General features: G+C 41.6%; 2 protein-coding genes across 2 annotated transcripts; one reads left to right on the forward strand and one right to left on the reverse strand.

Moving 5' to 3' along the window:
• Positions 1-808: 808 nt before the first annotated feature.
• Positions 809-10603, forward strand: ZBTB39 (zinc finger and BTB domain containing 39). The gene is made up of 2 exons (XM_031941137.1): positions 809-840; positions 2270-10603. Exon 2 carries the CDS (start codon positions 2366-2368, stop codon positions 4508-4510), a length of 2145 nt encoding a protein of 714 aa, XP_031796997.1. The 5' UTR covers positions 809-840; positions 2270-2365; the 3' UTR covers positions 4511-10603.
• Positions 10604-10941: 338 nt separating this feature from the next.
• Positions 10942-13270, reverse strand: GPR182 (G protein-coupled receptor 182). Its single transcript, XM_023505414.2, has 2 exons — positions 13159-13270; positions 10942-12080 (listed from the first exon to the last, which is right to left on the reverse strand). Exon 2 carries the CDS (start codon positions 12070-12072, stop codon positions 10954-10956), a length of 1119 nt encoding a protein of 372 aa, XP_023361182.1. The 5' UTR covers positions 12073-12080; positions 13159-13270; the 3' UTR covers positions 10942-10953.
• Positions 13271-25757: the final 12487 nt, after the last annotated feature.

Below are 25757 nucleotides of genomic sequence, written 5' to 3' on the forward strand. Positions count from 1 at the left end.
CACACGGTTCCGTGCACACACACACCCTCATCGTGAGAGGTGAAGAAGTTGGGAGGGGGAGGATGCGGGCCGCAAAGCAAATCAAAACGGAATTAAATAAAAACAAAAATGCATTTCTCCTCCTCTCAGTTAGACTTTAAAGATGGGACTGCTGCGGAAAATGCGGCTCCTCGTATCTTCATCAAGGATACCACCAACGCACACATAGACCATCCCCGTAATGATTCTGTTGCAGCTAGAAAGCAGGCAAACGCGAAGGTAACGCTTTTTAAGAGAGGGGGCGAGCGCAGCGCCGAGCCCGGGGGTGGTTCCGTCGGCGCATGCGCGAGGGGAGAGGACGCCAGACCTAGGAAAGGCCTTCGCCTCGGGCCGGGCCTGGAGGGCGGGAGGAGCGGCGGCGCTGAGTCTCTGGGCTTCCGGGGAGGGGCGCGGTGGAGGGGGTAGCTGGTGCTGGAGCGTCCCTCTTCCCCCTCCCTCTCCGCCTCGGGCCAGGCCTTTGGTGCGGAAGGGGGCGCTCTCTCCTCCGGTACAGCTGGGGGCGCTGCGGGCCTGGCGGCGGGCGCCTGCCGCTGCTGTGGTCGCTGCGGCCGCGGGGGCTGAGCAGGGGGGAGGGGGCGCTGCCTCCTCCGGAGCGGCGGGGGGCGCTGCGGGCCGGGCGGCTGGGGTGGCCCGGGCCGGCACCGAGCTCGGCGAGGCGGATGGAGAGTCTGGCCGAGGCCGGCGGTGCCGCCTCCTCGTCGGGCTGGGTACGGCGGGCCGAGGCCTTTGTGTGAGGAGGCGGCGGCGGCGGCGGCGGCGGCGGCGGCGGCGGCGATGGTGCACTGGGACCCCCGGAGCCAGGTAAGCGAGTCTGGGCCGAGGCCCAGCCCCGACCCCGCTCCCGCCGGGGCCTCCCTTCCCACTCGTGCCCAGCTCCTTGGGTGCTGAGAACGGCCGCCCCCGACCCCCTTCTCAGCCGGAACTCTGCCCCCCGGACCCGTGACCCACGCCCCCCCTCCCCCGCCCCCCGCTGCTTTGTGCCTCCGCTGGGCCGGTCGCGGCCGCGGTTCGTTTTGTTAGTGTCCTTTAGAGAAGGTGCGCCCCCCCCCCCTCCCGCCCATCTCCCTCTCCCTCCCCTCCCCCCTGTGGGGCTCCCCAGGAAGATGCTCGGGCCGGCGCCGCTGCATCACGCTTGGGCCCAGGAAAAGTTGGGAGCCCCCCCCAGCTGCGGGCACGGGGAATATCGGTGGGAAGAGCTTCCTCGGGAGAGATGAGGCTGCTCTGCGAAGTGAGCGGTAAAGGGAGGTTCTGGTGAACAAATACAAAGAGCGCATCCTTCGGGGCCGGGGGGATGCACGCAGGAGAGGAGGAAGGATGTGGGAAAAGTTTTTTCTAGACCGTCTCTTCTGCTAAACTGAGATGTGTATGCGTGTTAACGGCGGCTCGGAAACCCGCTGGACATGCCCCGGGAATGAGGCTGTAAAGAGGGAGATTAAGTCTCTATTTTTTACCAAACGGAGATGATGCTGAAGTTAAGTCAAACACCCAACTCCATTCTGGTTTTGTTTGTTTTCTGCCCAATATTGGTCTTAGTTTTAACAACATCCACAAAAGGCAAGGAGATTAGTGTCCAGATGGTAGAGAGAAACAGAAGTTTTAATAGTTGTTAGAAGTTTAGCATGGTGGGAAGAGCGAAAGGAATTCAGGAACTAGGAGGAGCTTATCATAGGGGCTGAAGGGACACAGCTGAGACAAATCCAATAGAAGTAGTTTTCCTTAAATAATAACTTATTGTGCTAAAGTTTTTTTAAGGTAGTAAGTAATATTAGAAATAAAGTAGTTTAGTGAAACAAAAAAAAACCTTCTTTAGGAGAATATGGGATGAATTAATAAGAAAAATGTGAACTTAATGATCTGGGATGAAATTAAATATTGTTTTAGAAGGATATTCTTGATTGATTCTTATGAGATAGTTACCTGAGAATCTTCAGTCTTGGCCTTTATTTGACTAAGCCTGATAGACTTGCCTTAACAACTCTATAAGGTATACTTCCTATATCTTTCCCAACAATTGTTGGATTTTTGTCATGGCAAGCAGCATCATAGCAGTCTTTTGTCATTTTCACCATCCCTTTTTCTCTAGTGGACTGCATTCCCCTCCATCGCCCTGCCAACACTTCATACACAACACACACACACACACACACACACACACAATCTCTCTCTCTCTCTCTCTCTCTCTCACTTGCTTTGAAGTGATGAGATTGATTTGTGATATTTTCTTCTCCAGAGTCTATTGCCCTGCAGAGGTTTGGAAATCTATCTTCTCATGCTGTCCACAGATTAATGGTGCTGATAAGATCGAAACTTTATAGGATCTGCTAAGATGGGCATGAGGATCAAACTGCACAGCACGAATCACCCCAACAATCTACTGAAGGAGCTCAATAAGTGCAGGCTCTCAGAGACCATGTGTGATGTTACCATTGTGGTAGGAAGCCGCTCATTCCCAGCTCACAAGGCTGTGCTTGCCTGTGCAGCAGGTTACTTCCAGAACCTTTTCCTGAATGCAGGGCTAGATGCTGCCAGGACCTATGTAGTAGACTTTATCACCCCCGCCAACTTTGAGAAGATCTTGAGCTTTGTGTACACATCTGAACTCTTCACTGACTTGATCAATGTGGGTGTCATCTATGAGGTAGCTGAGCGCTTGGGCATGGAAGATCTCCTCAAGGCTTGCCACTCTACTTTCCCTGACTTGGAGAGCACAGTTGTGACGAAGCCCCCAACTAGTTCCAGTGAGGGCCGCTCTAGCACCCAAAGCAGCACATCTGCGGAACCAGCTCATTCCCTTGGAGAACTCCGAAGTGTTGGAGACCAGTTTGGTCCAGATAGGAGCTATATCTTGCATAGTGATGTTGGGATAAGCTACAAGGAGGAGAGAAACCCTTCCAGTGACAGCAACCACAGCCTGCCTCTGTTGCACCAGCCACCACCGTGCAAGACAGATGAACATGATGCCCCCATCCCGTTCCCTTCAGTTACTAGCATGGTAGCTCAGCCAGGCCTTGGTACTCTCGGTATAGGCACACCAGCTAATTCAGGCTCCTTCCAGCCTTTCAAGGTTCAGAGCAATGGGGACTTTGGCAAAAACAGCTACTTTCCTCCTGATAACCCATTGGATATCTCCACAGGGAGTAACTCCTGCCCAAGCAACAGCGACCACTCCAAAGATCAGGGGTTTGGGCAGATGGATGAGCTGCAGTTGGAGGAGCTGGGAGAAGATGACCTGCAATTTGAAGACCCTGGAGAAGACCTCGTTCCCACAGATGAAGTGATAGAGTTGAGTGATGACAGTGAGGAAGAACTAACATTTGGGGAAAATGACAACCGAGAGAGTAAGGCCATGCCCTGCCAGGTTTGTAAAAAAGTGCTAGAGCCCAACATTCAGCTGATCCGGCAGCATGCTCGGGACCACGTGGACCTGCTGACAGGCAATTGCAAAGTCTGTGAGACCCACTTTCAGGACCGAAACTCAAGGGTTACCCATGTTCTGTCTCACATTGGTATTTTTCTTTTCTCCTGTGATATGTGTGAAACCAAATTCTTCACCCAGTGGCAGCTGACCCTTCACCGCAGGGATGGAGTATTTGACAACAACATTATTGTTCATCCCAGTGATCCACTACCTGGGAAGCTTGGTCTCTTTGTGGGGGGAACTAGCCCAGAGCTAAAATGTGCTGCTTGTGGAAAGATTCTGGTCAGAGATTTTCACATGGTCCGGGGTCACATACTGGACCACTTAAACTTGAAGGGCCAAGCCTGTAGTGTTTGTGACCAGCGCCACCTTAGCCTCTGCAGCCTAATGTGGCACACTCTTTCCCACTTGGGCATTTCTGTCTTCTCGTGCTCTGTCTGTGCCAATAGCTTTGTAGACCGCCACCTCTTAGAGAAGCACATGGCTGTTCACCAGAGCCTGGAAGATACGCTCTTCCACTGCCACTACTGCAGCCAGAGCTTCAAGTCAGAGGCCGCATACCGATACCACGTCAGCCAACATAAATGCAGTGGAGGGAGCAGCCTTGACTCAAGATCTAGTTTTGGAGATCGATTACAGCATCCAGCTTTTCAGAAGCGGAAGTTGCCCTCAGATGAGTTCCTGAGTGAGGAGCTGGCTCTGCAGAGTCAATCTGGGAATAGCAAGTATAGTTGCAAAGTTTGTGGCAAGAGGTTTGCCCACACGAGTGAGTTCAACTACCATCGGCGGATACACACAGGAGAAAAGCCCTACCAGTGCAAGGTGTGCCATAAGTTCTTCCGTGGCCGTTCGACCATTAAGTGCCACCTGAAGACACACTCGGGTGCCCTCATGTACCGCTGTACAGTCTGTGGCCACTACAGCTCCACCCTCAATCTCATGAGCAAGCACATAACTGTGCATAAGGGCAGCCTTCCACCCGATTTCACCATTGAACAGACATTTATGTACATTATCCATTCCAAAGAGGCGGAGAAGAACCTGGACAGCTGATTGGGCTACATTGGACCTGAGGGTCTGGTCCCAAAAAAGTAGCCAGGATGATGCTTTTCCAATGGCCTGTTGGCCCTTGACTGAAGTTAAAATTTGCCTTGCTAGGAATTCCAATTCACGTGTTAAAGGAAGAAAGGAAAGAAATAGCACACAAACTGAGAAATCATTTTTGAGAAGCAATGACCCTACCATGTTTACCTCCACACCTGCTCGTGGCCAGCAGTGGCCATGTTTTTGGTTCTTTGGGGAGCTGGGATTGTGATCTAGTAACAGAGACAGGAATTGATTTCAACTAGGTCCTTATTCCCCAGACTCTCTAGTTTTAGTTCACTGTTAGATTTTTTGCTGCTAAGAATCCAACCCACAGCCTCAATGAAAAGGGGAGGTGAGAAGAAGTCTTCAAACTGCTATTTAGTTTCACTGTAGGCATTACCACAGCTCTGTGGCTTCCAGCAGGATTAACCAGTTCCAAAGATGATCACAGTAATATGATCATTCAGAGTCCAATTAGTCAGGGCAGCCCACTTCACGTTCTGAGTTCTAGTTTTTAAGGTGTTGGTGCTAGCCTGCCACACAGATTTACCCAAAGTTCCCCTATAAGTGTTAAAAAGTAATTGGATAAGGTAAAGATCCTTTGAATTGAAGTGAGGGCTTTGTATTTAGAAAAAGGAGGAAGGCAGAAAATTTAGAGATGGTGAAGCCTAGCCCAGAAGTAGTTATCCTGCAGAGCCATTTGAAATTGGGTGTAGGTGTAGGCAGTAAGGTGGATTTCTTCCCTACTCATTTCCAAAGAAAAATGTTTTGAGGGCACGCCAGCCAAGACTTTTAGGACTTCCCCAAGGGGACAGGGATAGTGAACCACCCTATTTTAGACATATCTTACCCTGGGGGTCCCCTCTATCCAACCACAGGTATGAGAGGATGAACCTTGGGCACCCTGGGAGAGAGGTTGCAACATTTCTGTCAGCAGTAACCTTGCCTTAATTTTCACCCAGTCTCCTGCCCATAACTGTATGTCTTGGCCCATAATTAAGATGGGAAAGAAACCCTGTTTTGATGAAGTGGTTGGTCCTATAAGTCCTTCAGAGTTGATGGAACCAGTTAATAATAGTGATGGGGTGTAAGTTTTTACTGTCTGTTTTAATCAGGTGACACATTTTTTGTTTTGTTTCTTTTTACATGCACTAACAGGCAGAAGGCAAGCTGTGCTTTAGCAGCCTACCTTTTACTTGCTGGAATTCATCCTGATCTGTCCTTGTGTCACCCCTAGGGGGTACTATTGGATGGACCTAAGCAGTCCACACACAGGAACAGGCTGATCCTCTTTTTATTTTGTTTATGAAAGGATCATGCCCAAAGAAAGAGGAGGGAGGAAGAAAGGGAGGGATCCCTCAGAACTTGATCTTGCATGTTCACAAGGTAGCACCCTCATCCAGAGTTGCCCTCAGTAACTCATACTACCTCACCCAGAGCAAATGCACTGGGAGTTCACAGCCACAGCCCCACACACTGCCATCTGTGTGAACTTGGCAACGCCCAGTGCCATTTCACAAGCAAGTGATTTTCATTAACCCTCAAAGCCTTTTTAAAGTTTAATATTTATTATTTTTGTATACAGATCATCCGGCATCTGCTTTATATGACAGATTTCAGGAAAATGAGGTTCCCAGCAGTGAGTGACCACATCCCAGGAAAATAGTTCTGATCCAGGGATGTTGGTGACAGGCACAATCCAGGAGAGTACAAGCCAAATAGGTCCTAACCTAACTTAAATTGTACTGAGAGGTGCCCTCCTCCCACAAATAGGGGAAATCATTTCCCATTCCCCAAATAGATTCCTCACTAGGGTTATGATCCTAGAGAGCACTTTCAATAATGGCCTAATCTTCTAGGAGACTGGGAACAAAGAACACCTTAATAATGGAAACTTGTGAACTCCCTAATTCTTTCATCTCTCTTCCCAAGTCCCCAGACAGCTACTTGAGAGGATTTTAAGGAAGTCAAGGGACCAGAGTTATTAGGCCAGTGATTTCTTGGTGGAAAGCTTTGAACCTCTTCCTAAATTAGGAAATTGTCATTTCTCTTTTAATAAATAGCAAGATGGGCAAGCCAAAGTTCCTTATTGACTTGCTGATTCTTTGCTTCAAGGTGCTATTTGTTTATATGTGGAGCCCCTTTTCTATCACCAAAACAGCAAAAGCTGTATCCTACTCAGAAATAGTACAGTTGTGCTATGAAGATACTATGGTATCTTCAGGCAGATGTGGTGCTGAGGGGACATGAATAGGAGCCATTGTAGGTCCACTATCTGCCATCTACCATCATCCTGCTAGAGTCTTACTTGACAGACTGTGAAAATTGTACTGATCCTAAGACAATGGTGCCCCTTTGTTATTGACTGACCATTCCTTTCCCTCTTTTCCATCATTATAAATATAAAAGATTAACGTGATATAAAAGGATGATAAGGCATCCACCAAACTTGCCTATATTGAGTTTCTTTCCCTGGAGTGTCCTACCTCTTTCCCCAGCCCCACTCCTAACTCCCAGCCTAAATTGGAAAGTAGGTGATTAATAGATGGCAGGATTTAGAAGAAGCAATACTAAGTAGGGCCTAGTCAAAGGGACATGTTAGAGAAATCCATTTTTTTTTTTTTTTGTCTAAGCTCTTTGGGTGCTGAGTGTTCTGTGAATTTAATAAGCTGTGAAGTTGTTTGTTTGTTTTTTTAGTAAACCAAATAAAAACACACCCCAGAAGCTTTTCTCCTAAAACACTAAGCAAAAGACTGTAGTCCCTTTTTCCTGGCCTCAAGCTAGGAGGAAAACCATCCCCACAGCATTCCTCCCCTATTGAAAAGGTGGTATGTGTGTGCTCAGCCCCAGTCAGACATGTAGCAGCACCAGTAGCTAGTGAGGCTTCTTAACCAAATCCCTGTGCTCTATACTTACCCATGTTCATTCTTGGACCTCTTCTTTTTATGTTGGGGCTTTGTATTTCCTCTGCCTTTCAACTCGCCTTGTTCTAAACTGGTTCTCTCATAACACTATAGTCTTGTAGCAAGTGATACTGTAGTAGACATTTTTTTTTTAAATTTGGTGTCTGTTTTACAGCTTTCTAATTAATTTGCCTTTTTTATTCCTCCCTCTCCTCCCTTTCTTGTAACACAGTATTCTACCCTCATGTGCTGTCTAGTCTCTCCTTGACACTAAGTCTTCTCTGTTGTTCTTATCCCTGTCCTGCCAACCCAGAGTCTGTATTCAGAATTTAAGAAGTCTCCTCAGTCCCCAGAGCTGGTTGGGAATAGAGGCCCGGCTGAATCAGGCCCTTTTCTGGGAGAAAGAGGCCTCTGGAGAGTTTGGAAGAGGATCAGCATTCTTCTTGACTTTCCTGAAATGTGAACCTATGCTCCTGTTCTTGAGATAAAGCTTATAATACCAGGTACCTTCCCATCAACAGTTTTTTTTTGTTTTGTTTTGTTTTTTTTGCTACTGATAAATCTCCCCCTGCTATTTTGCCTGGCCTCTGGTTTCCTATTCCATGGGTGCTCAGCTTTAGAAGTTAAACATGTTATTTAAAGTTATTTATGTAGATGGACACACTGAATTTTCTAGATGGGGGCAAGGGATCCCAAATGACATGGAAACCCCCACAACAGTTCTTCTGGCTCTGTCCCTAAATCCTGTATGGAAAGGAGCACAGATAGGAAATAGCAACTCAGTGTTAGTTTCCATGTAATTATCCATTTTAAAGTCAACATCAGGATGAAAATGAAATTGAGTTTTGATTTTGATGTTTCCTTAAAATCTTTCCCTTTCCCAATCCATCCTTCCTTTCTCCTATATCTGAAGGCTCTTATAAAACAGAGAAGAGTTGTCATTGACATCTAACCCCTTTCATTAAATTAATTGTAGGTACTGACCTTCTAATATTTAAGTGTTTACTATCTATTGCTGTAAAGTTTTGTATATTTTGTAAACTTTTTTTCCCAAATAGTAGATGTCTAAAATCGTTGTACATCTGATTCTTTTATACTCCATTGTTCAGCACAAAGTGTGGTTTTTATTTAGAATAAAAAAAAGAGAAAATTTGGGATGTACTTGTGTCTTTCCCTTAATGTTTGAGAATATTCCCATACTTCTGAACTTGGATTTTGTGGGCTGGATACTTCACCACTGCAGTCATACTTCCCTAGATGAAAAGCTAAAGTGTTTTCAAGTCACATGTTTCCTTTTCTGGGATTTCCTATTCGGTACTGGGATGAACTTGCTATGTTAACCAAATGAGAAATGAAACAAACCAGTTTTGCCTTCAAGGGATCCTTAATTATATCTTTTACCGGACCAGAGTTAGAATTTGTATCTAGAAAGTTAGCTGCATTACACAAGATCAAGTAATGACTGGGGAGAAAATTAGTACTGTTTAATTCTCTATGGTCTTGAGTTATATGCAGAAATAGAAATTAAACACACAGGAAATAGAGATTAAACAGGAGCAGTAAGTGTAAAATTCCATGAAGTTAGTAAAAATGAATTTCTATTAACAAGGAAACTTGTACCTTCCCTTTTGGTGTTAAAGTATATCTTGGACAACTTGGGATCAAAACTAGAGAAATTTAAGCAAAATGAGCCTTTCTTGTATCTGCTATCCCATAAAATGGAAAGATTACCCTAATTAATCATGTTATCTGAATGACAGCCAGTTGCTATTGGTGCTGTTAGACTAGCAAGGTCTTGAGAAATAGTCTGTGTTGATAACCTTAAAAAGGATTGAGAGGTGTTTATTGGGTCAGCCAGCAGGACCCCAACTTAGAGAAGTAATGACATTTTCTAAGAGACCAGAAGTCTTTTTCTGGAAATATGATTTGATCAAATCCTAAGCATTTGGCCTATAACCCGAGATCATTTTGGGCAAACACAAAGTACACTTATTATAAAGTCCTGGCTACAGATTATCAACCATCCTTCTGGGATGAGACTTAAGTATATTTAATCACATTGGGGTACATGTTTAATTCATCTGGTTCAGCTTTCTAGGAGTTAGGATACAAATCCAAAATACAAGGATGGTTATTTTAGATAACAGATTCTTAACCTTTTTTGTGTCATGGACCCCTTTGGCAATCTCTGAAACCTCTGAACCCTTTCTCATAATAACATTTTTAAATGCATAAAAAAATACATAGTTACAAAGGCAATCAATGATATTAAAATACATTTATCAAAATACTTTAGAAAACAAGTTCATGGACTTCAGAATACAAACTCTTGTTCTGGAAGAGATATTCTATGCCTACTGATTGCTTTAATCAGGGGGAATAGGTGTGTAAATAGGGTATGTACCAGACATTAAGTTTCCCATTTGCTTACTCTTTCCTGAGGAGAATTATGAATCCAGGACTTGCCAAAGGCAACAGAGACAGTCTTATAGTTTCGATTAGCCTAAAAATCGCCCATTAATGCTGAAACGGTTCCTCAACTAGCCTTTTCCCCAGGCTAACTGCATATATAAGTTATTGATACATCTACATAGAAAAGTAAAATGTACATTTGATTCAAAAGAAATACAAAAAGGAGAACAGAATTGAAATGGATGTTATAACTGGCCAGTAGGTCCCAATACTGAACTTTTCAAAGCCATGTCAGGGGAAGGCTATTTCCAGTAGTATTGGGAGTAGAAGTGCAATCTTGATCCAGCTTCTTATCTCTCCTACCTCTGCCTTACTTACACTTACACTAAAGATATATACTCTTGAGTTCAAAACACCGGGGCCTTAGGGATATCCTGCTTGTGGCCTCCCAGCCCCTTGGCCTCTAGCATCCTGTCCTCAGATCAGGACAATTCAGGGAGTTCAATATATATGGGGGGAAAAAAATCTGAGGCTACTGCCAAGTTTGTCCTGGTCAGGGTGATTTATGATGTTTCTAGCTTGCTTTGCTGAATCTCCATCTCCCTGTCCTTCCCTCCTTCCCCTTCTGAAGTGTCAGTTATTCCAAGCTAAGGTGTCCAGATGATGGCCACTTTTGTTCTCTTCTCTCTGACCTTTAAATAGATACTTCTGAAGAATCTTTCCTGATTTCAAATTCACAGACAAATTGAATTGGAAAAATAGTCATAATTCTGTGTGTCTGCTCACAATTTCAATATGTACTACAATTAACATGCTGCTAATCACTGGTCATAAGCGTCTCATCTTTTGCCTTCTCCTTCTTTGTTTTTTAGTGTTGTGTCCACCTTTTTGTCATCCGATTTGCTTTTTTGCATTCCTTTTAAGTCTGGAAAACTATCACTTTTCAGTAGGAAAGTCTGAAACACAAATCCATGAGGGCTGGACATATGAGATTGAGGGATGGGGAGAAATGGGGTGTTTAGGATTAAGGAAGATGAGACAAATTTTTGGAAGTTGTCGACTCAGGTTTGGGGGGTTGGGAGGAGAGGGTCCTGTCTAGTTGACTTGGGCTCCCTCCTTAGTAATGATGATCGAATGCTTGGTGGTAGAGGAGGAGGAGGAAGCCCTGTCTTTTCTGGTCTGGTCCTTAGGAATATAGTGGACCACTGCACCCATCAGCCGGCTACGGAAGCTGGGACTAAGAAAGTTGTAGAGGATAGGGTTAGCCACACAGTGCAGCATCGATAAACAATCGATGACATCATAGAAGAAGTAGAGGACGTGGACCAGGTAGCAGTGGAGGAAGATGTGGTTCCCATGTAATGTGAGCAGCAACAATGTGACATGGTAGGGCACCCAGCAGACCACAAAAACAGCCACATAGGCACAAACCAACAGGCCGTGGCGCCGAGCCTCTGGCCGTCCTGCCTGATGGAGCTTGTAAACAGTCAGTGCATTAAAAACTATCATAAGCGGAAAGGGTAGTAGGAAGCCCAGGACTATGGTGGAGAGGGTGACCGCCAATGCCCAGGAACTGTATGTCTCAAATGGGGCCAAGAACAGACACATTGGATCCATGGCTTCCACCAGATGGATGTGAGCCACCTCCGGCAGTGGGATGAGGGCAGAAAGGACCCAAATGGCTGCACAGAGACCTTTCCGTACCCGGTGCTGATGGTGCTGCCAGAAAAGGGATGAGGAGGTGAGTGTGATGTAGCGGTCTATGCTGAGGCAGGTTAGGAAAAAGATGCTGCTGTACATGTTGGCAAAATAAAAGTAGTGTGTGAAGCGGCAGAAGAAGCTACCCCACAACCAGGTGTAGTCCAGGGTGACTTCTAGCATCCACACGGGCAAAGACAGGATGATACCCAGGTCGGCCACAGCCATGTTGAAGACATAGAGATTGAGCAGTCTCCCTTGGCCCAAGCTTCGCCAGTTGACATAGATAACTAGCAGATTCTCCACTAGTCCAACCACAAAGATGGCCAGGTAGAGTACAAAAAGGACCACCCGCTTGGCATTTTCATTGAGCTTGACTTCACATTCAGAAAAGGTTTGATTGAAGAAATGTATCAGTTCTGTCCAGTTATGGAGGTCGTCCAGATCACTGAAGAGCATTGAGGAAGGGGTCTCAGAGGGGCTAGGCCCCATCATGGAATTGGGACTGGTTGACATAGAGGTACCTATAGGGAGTGTGGTGGAGAGAAAAGGGAGAAGATCTTAAGGGTAAAATCAAACAGGATAAAAACAGTAGGGACAGAGCAGAGATGGGGAACTTTTTTTCCTAAGGGCCATTTGGGATATTTATAGCATCATTCACCAGGGCCATGCAAAATTATCAACTGGTAGAACTCAAGCAGCAGGAGGTTGTTCTACCTAGCTTTTAGCTCTCCAAAGCCTGTGGTTGATTATGCAAATGATTTTCGTGGGCCTTATAGTGCCTGCCAGCTGGAGGTTCCCCTCCCCTGACAAAGAGGATCGGAGTTGGTAGGATTTCAGAGTTTAAGAGAGGAGAAAGGGAAGGAGGAACCAGAAGAAGGGAAGAATCACACGCTATAATACGTTATTATTTTAAATTATTTGATTTTGTTCCAAAAGCTAAGATGCTTTCATTAACAGGGCTATAAGGCTAGGAGTTCCCAAGGATAATGTGTGTCCCAAAAAACAGTGTACTCTTCCCATAACCTTCCCTTTTTAACACCCCTCTGGCCTCCCTGGATTCCTATTAATTTGAAGTGCCCTTAAATGCTGTTGCCCTTTCAAACATCACCCCATCGCTAATCTGTTCCAGGACAAACATGAATTATTGAATGAAAGCAGGGCTATTTAAAAGCCTTGAAAAGGGGTTAAGAAATTTTTTTGTGAATTTTGGATCGGTTTGGTAGTCTCTGAAGCCTCTCAACCCCTTGTCAGAATAATGTTTTTTTTTTTTTTTTAAATCATAATGAAAAGAAATGTTAAATTTCAGTTAGATCTTAATAAAAATAAAAGGCTAATTTTTTTCCTATCGAATTCATAAATCTCCTGAAATCACTCTGTGGATCCCAAGTTAAAAACCACTGGCCCAATAGACTCTCAGAATATTAGAATCTAAAGATCATCTAGTTTAACTTTCTCATTTTACAAATAAAACAACTGAGGCCCAGAGCAGGGAAATGACTTATCAAAACTGAGCTAGTATCTGGTTATCCTGTTTCCCTAGTTCAGGGCGCTTTCCACTTTCTCCCTCTTCCAGAAGGGCCCGATTTGGGGGTCACTTACCTAAACCTTAGCTTGTTTATCTGGGGCTGCAAGGGTGTGTCCTGTTCGGAGAGTCCGAGAAGAGCCAGAGAGGTTATGGTAATGGGGGTGTGGGCTTAGCCGATCTGCTGCTCTTCTCAGTGCCGCCCTCCGTACTCAGGAAACAGACCTCACTGGCTGACATTCTGTGGGAGGGGGCCAGGGGCTTTCCTGCATTCATCCATTCAACCCGAGGGGGGAAGAGATGGATAAAAGATAGCAAAAGGATCAGGCCCTTTTGTGGCTTCTTTCACTTCCCTAATCTTTTTTTTTTTTTTTTTTTTTTTCACAAATGTACGTGGAATCCCCATTCTTAACTGCCTGCTAACATGGAGGCTGAAAAGAAATCAGATTGTGGGAAAATCAGTTGTTTTTTAATGTTTCTGGTTCTCTTTCACACTCGCCCTTCAGTGTCTCCCAGAATTGTAACAGCTGGGATCCCTGCTCTTTTCTCCCTCTTTACTAAAATATAGACTTTGTTTTTTGATCTGAGGATGGGAAAAAGGCCATAGTTGAGGCAGGAAACAGGGCAAGAAGGACGTTAGACCTAAGGGTGGCCACAGGATGTCTTTTTTCTCTGGAGATTAGCATTGTGGGATGGAGGAAGGGTATTTGATAGGAAGGTCCAGATGTCTGTGATTTGCTTTTTCAGCACTTTTCTTTAGGCTATCTGCATACCAGAAGTGGATTGAGTGCTTTAACTTACATTAAGATCATAGGATTTAGCGCTGGGAGGAATCTGAGGTGCCTCAGCTCTGGAAAAGGCCAAATGCCCCTTACAGTTTTTAAAAACAGAGACAACAGAGTTGGCAAACTACTGTCTGCTGAGCTTTCCTTTGGATCCTTGGCATAATCCATTTCAACAAACATTTATCAAGTGTTTGTTTTATGTGAAGCATAGATGAATGACTTGAAAAGTACAGCAGTAAAAATAATTTTGATGATATTGTGGTTAGAAGTATCAGGCAAGGCATATAATAAAGAGATGTATTAACTTGCCAAAGAAATTTGCCACTATAACAACCGATTGCAACAAGCCCTTAAATGTTGCCAAGTGATCTAAATTCATAATTACTCAAAAGAGTCTGGCCTAAATATCTACACTGGAAAAACCAAGCGATTGAAGGTTTGTTTTCTGGACTTTGATATGCAATTGTATTGGCAGAATATATTAACAGAAAGCTAATCCATCAACATACATATCTTGGAGATATATTACATATGGAAAATTAACTGAATTTCAAAGGAATAAGAGATGTATTGTATTATAAAAGCTATATAAATACTTTTATTGACCCATTTTAGCTGGGAGGAAAAAAGATACAACAAAGGCCAAGTAGATCCCCTGAGAAAAAAGCAGCGTTGGGGAGTACAGGGCACAGAAAATTGTCAACTATAAGTACTCTGAGCCTTGGAACCCAGCAGAAAGCTGTATCTGTACCCAAATGAAACATTACAAGGGGACCCTATGAAGGAAGAAGAGGATTTCAATAATCAAGAGCTATGGTCTCCCTTTATGGCATGTTCTCTATACATGTACCTCACTACATTTCTACTTTACATTTGAGTCCCCTCTCCCCAGTAACTTGTGTATTCAGAGAGATGGTATATTCTGATTTGGGTTGCATATTTTGTCCTGCCTATCTTTCTATACATGCATAGTAAATTGCATTTATAATAGTTATTTGACACTACTAACTGATAATCAGTAGGATAGTTCAGTAGTAGGAGTTCTTGAGTAACAGGACAGAAAGCCCAGTCTGTCAAAGTTGCCTTAAATCCCTGAAGGGTAGTAACATCTGTCTCATTGGGGACCCCATACTCTTAAAGTAAGTGAGAATTAAATGAGTAAAGCCCAGAGGCGGTGTTACATAAAAAATAAAGATTCTAGGAGGAGATCTAGAGGGAGTACATGGGGCAATAGCTTGTGAAAAATTCACAAAGATTGCATACCAAGGTCAAGAAATAGCTAATAATACAGAATAATACGAAATGAGTCTAAGATGGTAGTTTGGAGTCAGATAGTGAAGGGATGATCAATATATGTTAGGCTGAGGAGTTTGTATTTTTTTTTCAGAGACAGAGCCACCAAAAATGACTAATGAAGCTTTTGACAAAATCTCTGATATTTTTCTTTTGGCCAAGGTGGAGAGATATGGGCCACACTGTAGTATAGTTTAAGTAGATTTAGAAGGGATTGGATAATGGGACCTAAAGAGTAGTTATTAATGGGTCAGTGTGATTTTGGGGGAAAGTTCTAGTGGAGAGCCCTTTGATCCTTTGCTATTTCAAAATAATCTATTTGCCTCTTTAAAAAAAACAGATACCTTTTTTAAAAACATATTTCACCTTCAAGAGATCCATCCCTTATAACAAAGAAAGGGGTAAAAAGTTACTCTAAACTAAAAATGCATCAACCAATTTGACATTATGTGCAGAATTCCTTATCTAGTATAGAATAGGCCTAACCCAGATTGGGTACTTTATAGGACAACCAACACTTGACAAAAAGATAACCTAGTAAAAAAATAACCTAAAAAGATACTCAAGGATACAACACTGATTTTATTCAATAGAGTTAAATATAAAGTCCTACCCTTGGATTTTAAGAAATCAAATTTGCAATCATAGAATGGAGAAGTGATGACTAGTAAAAAGTTTGTGTGCAAGAGATCTAGGAGATTTTAATGGACTGCTAACTCAGTGTGAGTCAACTATCTGACATGGGAGGGAGAAAAGCTTCACTGAGAGACAAAGTATCCAAAATAAGGGAGATAATAATTGATATTTTATTCTGATTCTCCTCTTCATATTCGCCCTCCAGTGTCTTCCAGAAATGCAACAGCAGGGATCTCTACTCTTCTCTTCTTCTTTACTAAAAATCTAGATTTTGTTTTCTTATCTGTGGAGATCATTTTTCATATTTCATCTGGAGGATTATGTAGTGGTCTGGATGCTGCATTTTAGGACAGACATTGATAAGCTGAGGCATTTTTGGAGAAGGCTGATCAGAACTAGGAGACGACTTGAAAAACAGCCCATATGAAAGAAGGACTGCAGGAACTGAGGATGTTTAACCTAGAGGAAGAAAAAACAACAACCAGCTTTTTCTAAGTATTTGAACTATTATCATCTGGAAGAGTCATTAGACTTGCTCCAGATAAAGCTAAAGGGTAGCTAATGAGCATTTGTTATTTGCCAGAAACTGTGCTAAACACCAAGGAAAGACAAAACCAGTCCCTGAACTCAAGAAGCTCATATTCTAATGGGGAGGCAAGATGCAATAATTTCTCTCTCTCTCTCTTTTTTTTTTTAATTAAAGCTTTTTATTTACAAAGCATATGCATGGGTAATTTTTCCAACATTGACCCTTGCTAAACCTTTTGTTCCAAATTTTCCCCTCCTTCCCCCCACCCCCTCCCCTAGCTAGCAGGTACTCCAATACATGTTAAATATGTTGAAATACATGTTAAATCCAATATATGTATACATATTTATACAGTTATGTTGCTGCACAAGCAAAATCAGATCAAGAAGGAAGAAAAAGAAAAACTGAGAAAGAAAACGAAATGCAAGCAAATAACAGAGAGAGTGAGAATGCTATGTTGTGTCAAGATAAAGTAATCTCAAAAGGGAAGGCTCTCACATTAAGGGATACTGGGAAAGGCTTTTTGGAAAAGCTGAGATTTTTTTGCTCAGAATTGAAGGAAGCAATGGAGGTGAGAAGGGAGAGAGCATTCCAGACAAGGACGGACAATGAAAAACAGGGTGTCACTGGATCTCAGAGTATGTACAAGGGAGTAAGAAAGCTGAAAAGTTAGGAAGGGGGCAGGTTATTATATAGGGCTTTAAATGCCAAACCAAATTTTACTTTGATTCTGGACATAAGTCATTGGGATATATTGAATTAAGTTGGGAAGGGGAGAATTTAATAGGGCCAGACTTATACTTTAGGAAAATTGGTAGCTTAATGAAAGGCAGAACAATGTTCCACACAAATAGATTTAACAGAAACTGCTTTCCACAAGGGAGAGCTATCCAAAAGTGGAATGGGTGGTCTTGGTTGATAGAGTGCTTTAATGCAAAGTCTGGAGGAACTCTTATTTATCGGGGATCATAGGTCTAAAGCCGCCCAGGGGGGTGTCACAGGGGCAGGATTTGAACCTGGCTATCTAATTCTAGAGCCAGCCCCTTTTTCCATTGTACCCTAATAAATATTATGGAAGGGCTGCATGCTCAGATTGGAATTGGACTAAATGGTAGGTGAAGCCCATTCTAATTCTAAGATTCTCTAGTCTAATTCCCCCCACCATTTTAACAATGAGAAAACTGGGGTCTGCTAAAAGGAAGTCCACAGCAGGAACAGCACAGTCAGGATTCAAACTCATATCCTTTCCTCCACACCAGGCCAGGCTACCTTAGTAATCCTTGTGTAGTGGAACTGGCCAAGGTTGGGGGGCAAAGCGGGAACCAAGTCCTTCCAGCCACACAGTTTTCTCTCTGCCAAGCAAAAGGGCATTCTTACTTAAGTGAGCTTACTTATGGGAGTATGCAATGCCACCTAATGGAGGGCCCTGGCCCTAATTCAGTTGATATACACGTATTCTGGCTTTTCTGTTTCCTGTCTGTGTACTGCATCTTCCTCACAGGGCTGAGCCAATGTGTGAAGTACTTTGCAAACCTTAAAACTCTATTTTAAAAATGCTAGCCATTGTTATCATCCCAGAAGTGGGCCCATCAAGTTCCTTATATGGGTGGCAGCAGGCAGAACCACAAAGCCAGAAAGCCCGGCCTTATTGTCCAGTCCTCCATTCCACTTGCACTGTGGAACCCAGAGGGCAAACTGGTGGATGGCAGCCGGACCCTAGAGACCAGCCAACCCACCCCTCTTATTTTTATGATGATAAAAGTGAGCCCAGAGAAGGAATGATTTCTTTAGCTTTTGTTTCCATGATCTCATTTCATCCTTATGATATCCCTGAGATGGGATGACAGAGGTTGTTATCCCTGTTTGGCTAGTGAGGAAACTAAAAGCCACAGAGGTTCCTGCCTCACACTCAGTGCACACAAACCACATCTGAAAGTTGCTGGCTTTGATTCTGGGATCCCTTAAACCTCCCCATTTTCCCTCTAGTGCCATATGGGCCATTAGTGATGAGAAATGATGATGATGTCTCCTTGGGCTTTTTCACAAAGATTCCCACATTGTTTGGAGGAGGGGAATGAGACCTCTCCCTTACTCATTCCCATCCCTCCGATGGCCCGTTCCTCAGTACTCCTCTTCATAAGAAACCGTAACTCTGGCTTTCCTTGGTCCTTCATGTCCCATCCCTTTCCAGAGGAGGGAAGATCTTTGGATCTGACCATTTTAGCTGTTTGCAACGTCTGGGTCTTCTGACCTATCTTAGGGATTCTTCCCTTCTATTTGGAAATCCACTATATCCATGGTCCTGTCTGGGTATATCAACAGAGGTGCCTGATGGAGTCCTTTAGACAGCCAGCTACAGAGTTTGCTCCATCAGCAGAAGATAAGTGATGGCAATGCAGTTTTTTTCTTTTTTTTTGGGGGGGGGGAGGGATGAGGGGAAATGTAGGAAGAGGGGGAGGGGGTGGAGGAAGAGCAGATTGGCTCCTCACCAACCAGGAGGGGCAAGCAACTTTGCCCCAAGCAGTGACTGCGAAACAATTCCTGGAACTCTCCCATCTTTTTTCCCTTTTTGTCAAAGTGGACAAGACATTCTGATCAACAATTACAAAGGAAGGAAGGTACCAGGGAGGAGGGAGTGAGAGGTACAGATAAAGGCAGTCAGTTTTAGGAGGTGGGGGAAGGGAATGGGAAATTCCTGTTCTGGAGCTCTGGAGAATCCCAAGAGAAGAAAGGATTTATCTAAAGAGACACCCCCTACCATCACATATGAGAGACAACCCAACGGGAGAGGAAATGGGGAAAGACACAGGAGTCAGACCCCTCCCCCACCAAGAGCTCAGATTCATCCAGATGACCCGAGGTTAGAGAATCTGAGTCAGTACTAACTGTAGGATGTCCAGGTGTGGGAACACCAAAGATGCTGCCCGGTTCATTCTGTCCCACACAATAAGGGTCTCTCCAGTGCCCCATAAAGAACATTCTACAGGTGTCCCCAAATCACTCTTGTGTACCCTCATCGCATTCCTAATTACAGAAGGAGGCATCTTCCTCTTCCTCATCCTCTTCACAGGTCTCTGTGCTAGGTACCAAGCTAAATACCTCACAGATATGCTTATTGGATCCTCACGGTCCTGGGAAATTATTAACCTATTTTACAGTTGAGAAAACTGAGCCAGGATTTTAAGTGGCTTGCCCAGGGTTGCACAAGAGTTAAGTGTTTGAGGCTGGATTTGAACTCAGCTTTTCCTGATTCCAGACCCAGCACTCTACCCATCACAGCTTTATGGAAGGCAGGAATGGGACAAATAAAAGAAGGTGGAGGCATTTACTTCTCTATTTTAGAAAAAAAAATCTCTTAACAGCATAGATGGAGGAGCCAGGGTACTAGAAAATGATAGCCTGTGGGAGATCGGGGGAGAGGGAGGAAGAAGAGATGGGAGGAAGGGAGGTGTGGGGAGGAGGGGCTTGGATTCTCTTGCCATGCTTCTAGCTCTTCCACAGACAAGCTCAGCTGAGGTAGCTTTCAAGCCCCCGCCTTATTCCCATGTCTGCTGAGACCCTGAACCTCTCCTTTCTGCTACTTTGTGAAAGAGAGATCCAGGAAGTAAGAAGTGATACTTTTCTGCTGGTCCTAGCTGTTCTGTCTAGATTTCCTTACTCTTCAGGTTTTAGAAGTTCTGATACTCTGCCACTCCTGTGATTGGCCACTAGGAGCTGCACTAATTCACTGTTGCTAATTATCTTTTATTTTGATTTCATTCACCACCACCAATTTTCTTTCTCCTTTTTTCTCTTCCTTCCCTTCTTTTTTTTCCCCTTCCTTCCTTCCTTCCTCCCTCCCCTTCTCTCTCCTTTCCTTCCTCCCTCTTTCCTCTTCTTTACCTCTCCCTTTCTCTCTCTCCCTCCCTCCTCTCTGTCTTTCTGCAATTTTTAAAATTTTAAACTTAAATACAAAATGAGAAAAGAAAAGAAAAACATTGTCTTGTACACAGCAGATTATAAGAGAGAATTCAATATAAAACAATACATTTCTATTTCAAGAAAACCTATATAAGAAATACCTACCCATTGTTTTCAAAGCTGCCTAGCTTTTCTTCGAATTCCTGTTGGTTGTCTTTTGTTCTCTGCTGTGCAGTTTTTACTTTATTTTTTTTCTCCTCCACCCTAAAGGAGGCTATAATTAAAGTGAATATACATACACACACACACATATATACATATATACACGTATATAGATATCTATAAACAGTTATACAAATATGTGTAAGACCATACTTATTTCCTCTTGTCATCTGTCTGATAGCATCTTCCTTCATAAGTCTTTCCATGTTTTTCCAAATCATCCAATTCATTATTTCCTACATCACAGCAATATTCCAAGCCAATTACATCGTGTCTGAGAGATTGTATGAAAATTCTCCCCCCCTCTCCCAGCAATTTTCTATAGTCCTTTTATTCTTGGCTACATGGGTTTTGTTAATACAAAAAGATTTTAATTTAAAATAATCGAAATTATCCTTTTAAGCTTCTACAATGCTCTTACCTTATAATAGAGTTTAAGTCTGATACTGTTAAATCTACTTCCTTTACATCTTTTTCCCCTGGTTTCTTTGAAATTCCTGACCTTTTGTTCTTCCAAATGAATTTTGTTATTTTTGCCTAACTCAGTAAAATCATTGTTAGCAATTTAATAGGAATGACATTTAATAAATTGGTAAAATGTCATTTTAAAACATATTGGTTTTACGTGCCCATGAACAATAAATATTTATTTCAATTTTTTAATATCAATTATTTAAATCTGAGTTTATTTGTATAAAAAGTGTTTTATATTTATGTTCATATGTTTACCATGTATTTTGATAGGCATATGCTCAAAGCACTTTGCACTGTCTAGTTATTTCAAAAGGGTTAAAACAATACTGAATAATATTTCTGACAGTATAATTTCTTTATTTTTCACTTCTGATTACATTTATTTTAACTTTGAGATTGTGATTACTATCTCTGCTTTTTTTTTTTAACATATTAAATTCTATTCCTGTCCTATAGTTTATCTTTATGTGTCTCTCAGTTTTATATTTCCTGAAAACAGCATATTGTTGAATTCAAATTCTTAATTTGCTATTCGTCTCCATTCACTATTCATCCCATTCACATTTTAAACTACAATTACTTTCTGTCTTTTCCTTCTTCCTATTTTTCCTCACTATCCTTCTTACCCTATTTACCTTGTCCCTTTTCACTCTTCTGTTTACTTCTACCCATCCTCCTATTTCTTAACCTACCTACCCTTCTAAGAATGCTTCTCTTATTCTCTCCCCCTACTTTATCCCTTTCCTTTCTTATTTCTTTCTGAATTTAGAAGTTTTTTTATACTCTTCTAGATATTTATATCTATGTCTATCTATATAGATTATACATGTGTGAACAACAGTTCCCTTTTTAACCTATTCCCAATGACAGTAAGGTTCCAACACTACCTACCCTCTCCTCTATAGCTTCTTTTTTTTTTTTTAATTAAGCAGTAAATTTCTTTTTTTTCTTTTTTTCTTTTTTTTTCCTTTTTTTATTTTTATTTTTTAATTTAATAGCCTTTTATTTACAGATTATATGTATAGGTAATTTTACAGCATTGACAATTGCCAAACCTCTTGTTCCAATTTTTCACCTCTTACCCCCCACCCCCTCCCCTAGATGGCAGGATGACCAGTAGATGTTAAATACATTAAAATATAAATTAGATACACAATAAGTATACATGACCAAAACATTATTTTGCTGTATAAAAAGAATCAGACTCTGAAATATTGTACAATTAGCTTGTGAAGGAAATAAAAAATGCAGGTGGGCATAAATATAGGGATTGGGAATTCCAATGTAATGGTTTTTAGTCATCTCCCAGAGTTCTTTTTCTGGGCATAGCTGGTTCAGTTCATTACTGCTCCATTGGAAATGATTTGGTTGATCTCGTTGCTGAGGATGGCCAGGTCCATCAGAACTGGTCATCATATAGTATTGTTGTTGAAGTATATAATGATATCCTGGTCAAGCAGTAAATTTATTTAGATTTTTACTTAATTTGGTACAGGAAAAACAAAGGAAGGCAAAATCATTTTTGCCCTCAGTGATCTCACACTATAATGAGTAAAATTACATATAAACAGGTAGAAATGTACCTCTAATATTACAAAGGTAAAACACTGCCAACTTTAAGTTATGTATGTAACTTGAAAGTAGAAAGAGCATTATTTTAATTGTTGGGTCTCTTTCCTCACCTTTTGCCTAGCATAATACCTGGCACATAGTAGACATTTGACAAAATCTGTATGTTGGTAAGTTTATACACTTTTAAATTTATATTTGTTTATATGCATATAGCATTATATCTACATATGTGAGTAGCTACAATATGTATATATATGTAGCTGCGGGTGGTATAGCTTCTTTTGTATCAATTTTTTTTCATGCCTCTTTGTTTTTTTTATTTTTTTATTTTTTTTATTTAATAGCCTTTTATTTACAGGATATATGCATGGGTAACTTTACAGCATTAACAATTGCCAAACCTCTTGTTCCAATTTTTCACCTCTTACCCCCCCACACCCCCTCCCCTAGATGGCAGGATGACCAGTAGATGTTAAATATATTAAAATATAAATTAGATACACAATAAGTATACATTTCATGCCTCTTTGTATGAAATAATCACTCCATTTTATCTCTCCCTACACAGTTTTACTTTTTTAGAATCAACTATCATACTCAGCTCAGTCCATGCCTTTCTTTCAAATTATCCAAATAATGCTAACAATCATAAATTTGCTAATGTTTTCACTATATGAAGTAAATAGTTTTGACCTTATTGAGTCTCATAATTAGTCTTTAATTTTTACCTTATTTCTCCTAGATACTATTTGTCTAATTTTTCCTTAAGTTCTGAGGTCTTTGTCACAAAAACCTGAAAGTCTTTGAGTTTGTTAACTATCCATTTTCTTCATTTAGAATTATACTTAACTCTGCTGGGTAAGTCATCCTTGATTTTAACTCATTTATTTTAGTCTACAGAATATAGTATTTTAAGACCTTCAGTCTTTCAGCATAATAGTTGCTAGATCTTATATGATCCTTTTTTGTAGCTCCACGATATTTAAATTGGTTTTTTTTCTTGTTACTTCCAATATTTTCTCCTTAACCTGGGAGCTTTGAAATTTGTCTGTGATATTCCTATAAGTTTTCATTCTGGAATCTCTTTCAGATAGTGATCAGTAGATATTTTCTGTTTCTACTTTGCCTTATTGTTCTAGAACTTCATGAAAATTTTCCTTGATAATTTCTTGTAATATTACTTCAATATTAGTTTTTTAATTGTAATTTTCAGGTAGGCCAGCTATTCTTATATTATTTCTCCTTGATCTATTCTCCAGATCAGTTGTTTTTCTGATGAAATGTTTTACTTTCTCTTCTATTTTTCAATTTTTAAAATTTTGTTCATAATTCCTTGCTGTTTTAGAATGTCATTAGCTTCCCCTTGCCCAATTCTAGTTTTCAAAAAATATTTTCTTCTTTAAGTTTTTTATTATCTCTAATTGGTTGATTTTCTTTTCATGATTTTCTTGGATTGCTCTCTTTTTTTCTGATTTTCCCTTAATCTCTCTTTGCTTTTTTAAAGAAGATTTTTAAAATTCTTTCAAGAACTCTTTTGGGCTTGGGACCATTTGATGTTTTCCACTGAAAAAGGAATAACTTTTTTTTAGCTTCAATATCTTCCTTTGAATATGATCCCAGATCTTCTCTATCCTCATAGTAGCTATGTGTCATTGGGTTCTTTCTCCTTTGCTTACTCATTTTTATTTATTTATTTATTTAACAGCTATTAGCATAATCTAGTTGTAATCCTGAGACATAGGATTGATACTCCCAGCCTCAGGTCCTTTTTACCATTATCTTCTGCGGTTCATCTGGAGCCCAACCTTGGGCTCTCCGTTTTACTCCCAAGCCACAGCTAAGGCCCCCAGCCACAATGTCCTGCAAATGATCTTGCTCCTTCTGGTAGCTGCAAAGTACAGCTGTCCTCTGTGCCCTAGAACTGAAACCAGGGATTCTGCTTTCCTGCAAGTGCCCATGGCCAACAGGGTCCCTGGCCCTTGATCACTACCAGTTTTCAAAATATTCAAAAGGAATTTTTACTAAGAAACACAATAATAGCAACAATAATATCAATAACTGACATTTCTATGGCACTTTAAGATTTTTATCTCCTGGTCTATTCATACATGTCCTTGAATATCTTTTAAGGCACTTCATGTCCATAAATCAAGATTGGTCACATTTCTACTTAAACCTCATCTAGTATATCTTCTTTGTCCTTTGGTCACTAAGTTTTGATTCTGCTGAGATCGACTTATTCTTTGACTTGCAAATATATGGCTATCCATACAAAAATACAAATGTTCTCATAAGATGGCTTTTTTATCAATGATCAGCTTAAAATGACTAAAAATTCTATATTAAGAAAATAAGGAAGGGGTAGGCAACTTGAGTAAAGAAAGAAATGGAAGAGTTTACAGAATTCAGTTATCTGTTTCTAATTTAATAAATGTCTAACCTTAGATGGACTTGGAAGATGAGGGTGGATCTTTACTAACTCTTCAATCTTGTCCCTAACTCTTTTTTTTTAATTTATTTTTATTTTTTTTTAAAGATTATTGATATACTGAAGCACCGAGCAGAGAATTTATTCTCTACATGTGATTAGGATTAAGCATTTGGTGGGAAGGGAGTTAGGTCTTTCTTCCCTACTAAGGGATAGCATTCAAGAGAACAACTTGAACCTAGAAATGATTTCTTGTAAACTAATGATATTTAGTTTACATCTGTAAACACTGTTACACCTGTACAACTTAGCCCAGTATCCTCTCTCTTTGAGAACAGCCTTATGGTTCTAATCTTTTGCTTCCTTTCTAGTGGGAATCAACGGCTCCCTTAGAGAAGGGACAGTGAAAAGAGTCTCTAGGACTAATCTATTCATGCTTCTTTGCAAGCAGAGTCTAGCTAAACCAGTGTGGACTCTTTTGGATAACACATATTCCCTTTATTGACCATGGTCTCTACACTGGCACCCTTATCCAGACTGTCACCTTTTTTCAGTGTCACTCCTCCAACCTGAACTCTCAGAAACAGTTTGGGTCCTGAGATGGCAACTGCTACCTCAGATTGGAGGAGAGGAGAGGAAATGACCCTCTGGTCAGCTACCTCCAAAACTAACTCTTGAGTTCCCTTCCCCTTTGCTCTCCATTAAATGATCAGCTAGTAACCTCATTTAGAGTTTTTTGTTGGTTTTACCCATGTCACCAAAAAACCCCAACCAGTAATCAATAATCAATAAAGATTAAGCACCTTCTGTGTCTCAGTCACTGTGCTAAACAGTAGT

Source organism: Sarcophilus harrisii, chromosome 5 (assembly GCF_902635505.1).
Source record: "Sarcophilus harrisii chromosome 5, mSarHar1.11, whole genome shotgun sequence".
Classification (NCBI taxonomy): Eukaryota; Metazoa; Chordata; class Mammalia; order Dasyuromorphia; family Dasyuridae; genus Sarcophilus; species Sarcophilus harrisii.